The 476-nt window shown below is 72.3% G+C and overlaps 1 protein-coding gene across 1 annotated transcript in view; it reads right to left on the bottom strand.

The window, feature by feature from the left end:
• Nucleotides 1-476, bottom strand: part of EMH_0051070 (uncharacterized protein) — a gene marked incomplete at both ends in the record, with an annotated part of 5,962 nt that overhangs the window by 4,129 nt on the left and 1,357 nt on the right. The window contains 1 exon segment of the mRNA XM_013496715.1: nt 3-476. Coding sequence (XP_013352169.1) covers nt 3-476 — 474 coding nt within the window.

The raw sequence follows: 476 nt of genomic DNA, 5'->3' as shown, positions 1-476 counted from the left end.
CCGCCTCTTCATACCTCGCCAGCCTTTGCTGCTCGCTGTCTGCTAACCTGCGGTCCCTCTCCTCCTCATCTACTTTCTCTGGAGGGTCCCCCGTTCCCTCTGGGGGGCCCCCTGGACCGTCTGCTGTGGCACGCGCGTTCTCTGCGGGGACCCCTAGGCACTCTGGGGGGCCCTCTAGGCCCTCTGGGGGGCCCCCTAAACCCTCTGGGGGGCCCTCTATGCCCCCTGGCGGGCACAGTAGGCCCTCTGGGGGACCCTGCAAGCCCTCTGGGGGGCCCCCTAGGCCCTCTGGGGGGCCCGCTAAGCCCTCTGGGGGGGCCTCTAGGCCCCCTGGGGGGCACGGGAGGCCCTCTGGTGGGCCTCCTAGGCCCTCTGGGGGGCCCCCTAGGCCCTCTGGGGGGGCCTCTATGCCCCCTGGGTGGTCCGTTAGGCCCTCTGAGGGTCCCCCTAGGCCCTCTGGGGGGCCCCCTAGGCCC

Source organism: Eimeria mitis, genomic scaffold (assembly GCF_000499745.2).
Source record: "Eimeria mitis Houghton genomic scaffold, Emh_scaff2255, whole genome shotgun sequence".
NCBI classification, from domain to species: domain Eukaryota; phylum Apicomplexa; class Conoidasida; order Eucoccidiorida; family Eimeriidae; genus Eimeria; species Eimeria mitis.
The sequence above is the reverse complement of the archived record's forward strand: the minus strand, read 5'-3'. Positions and strand labels throughout refer to the sequence as shown.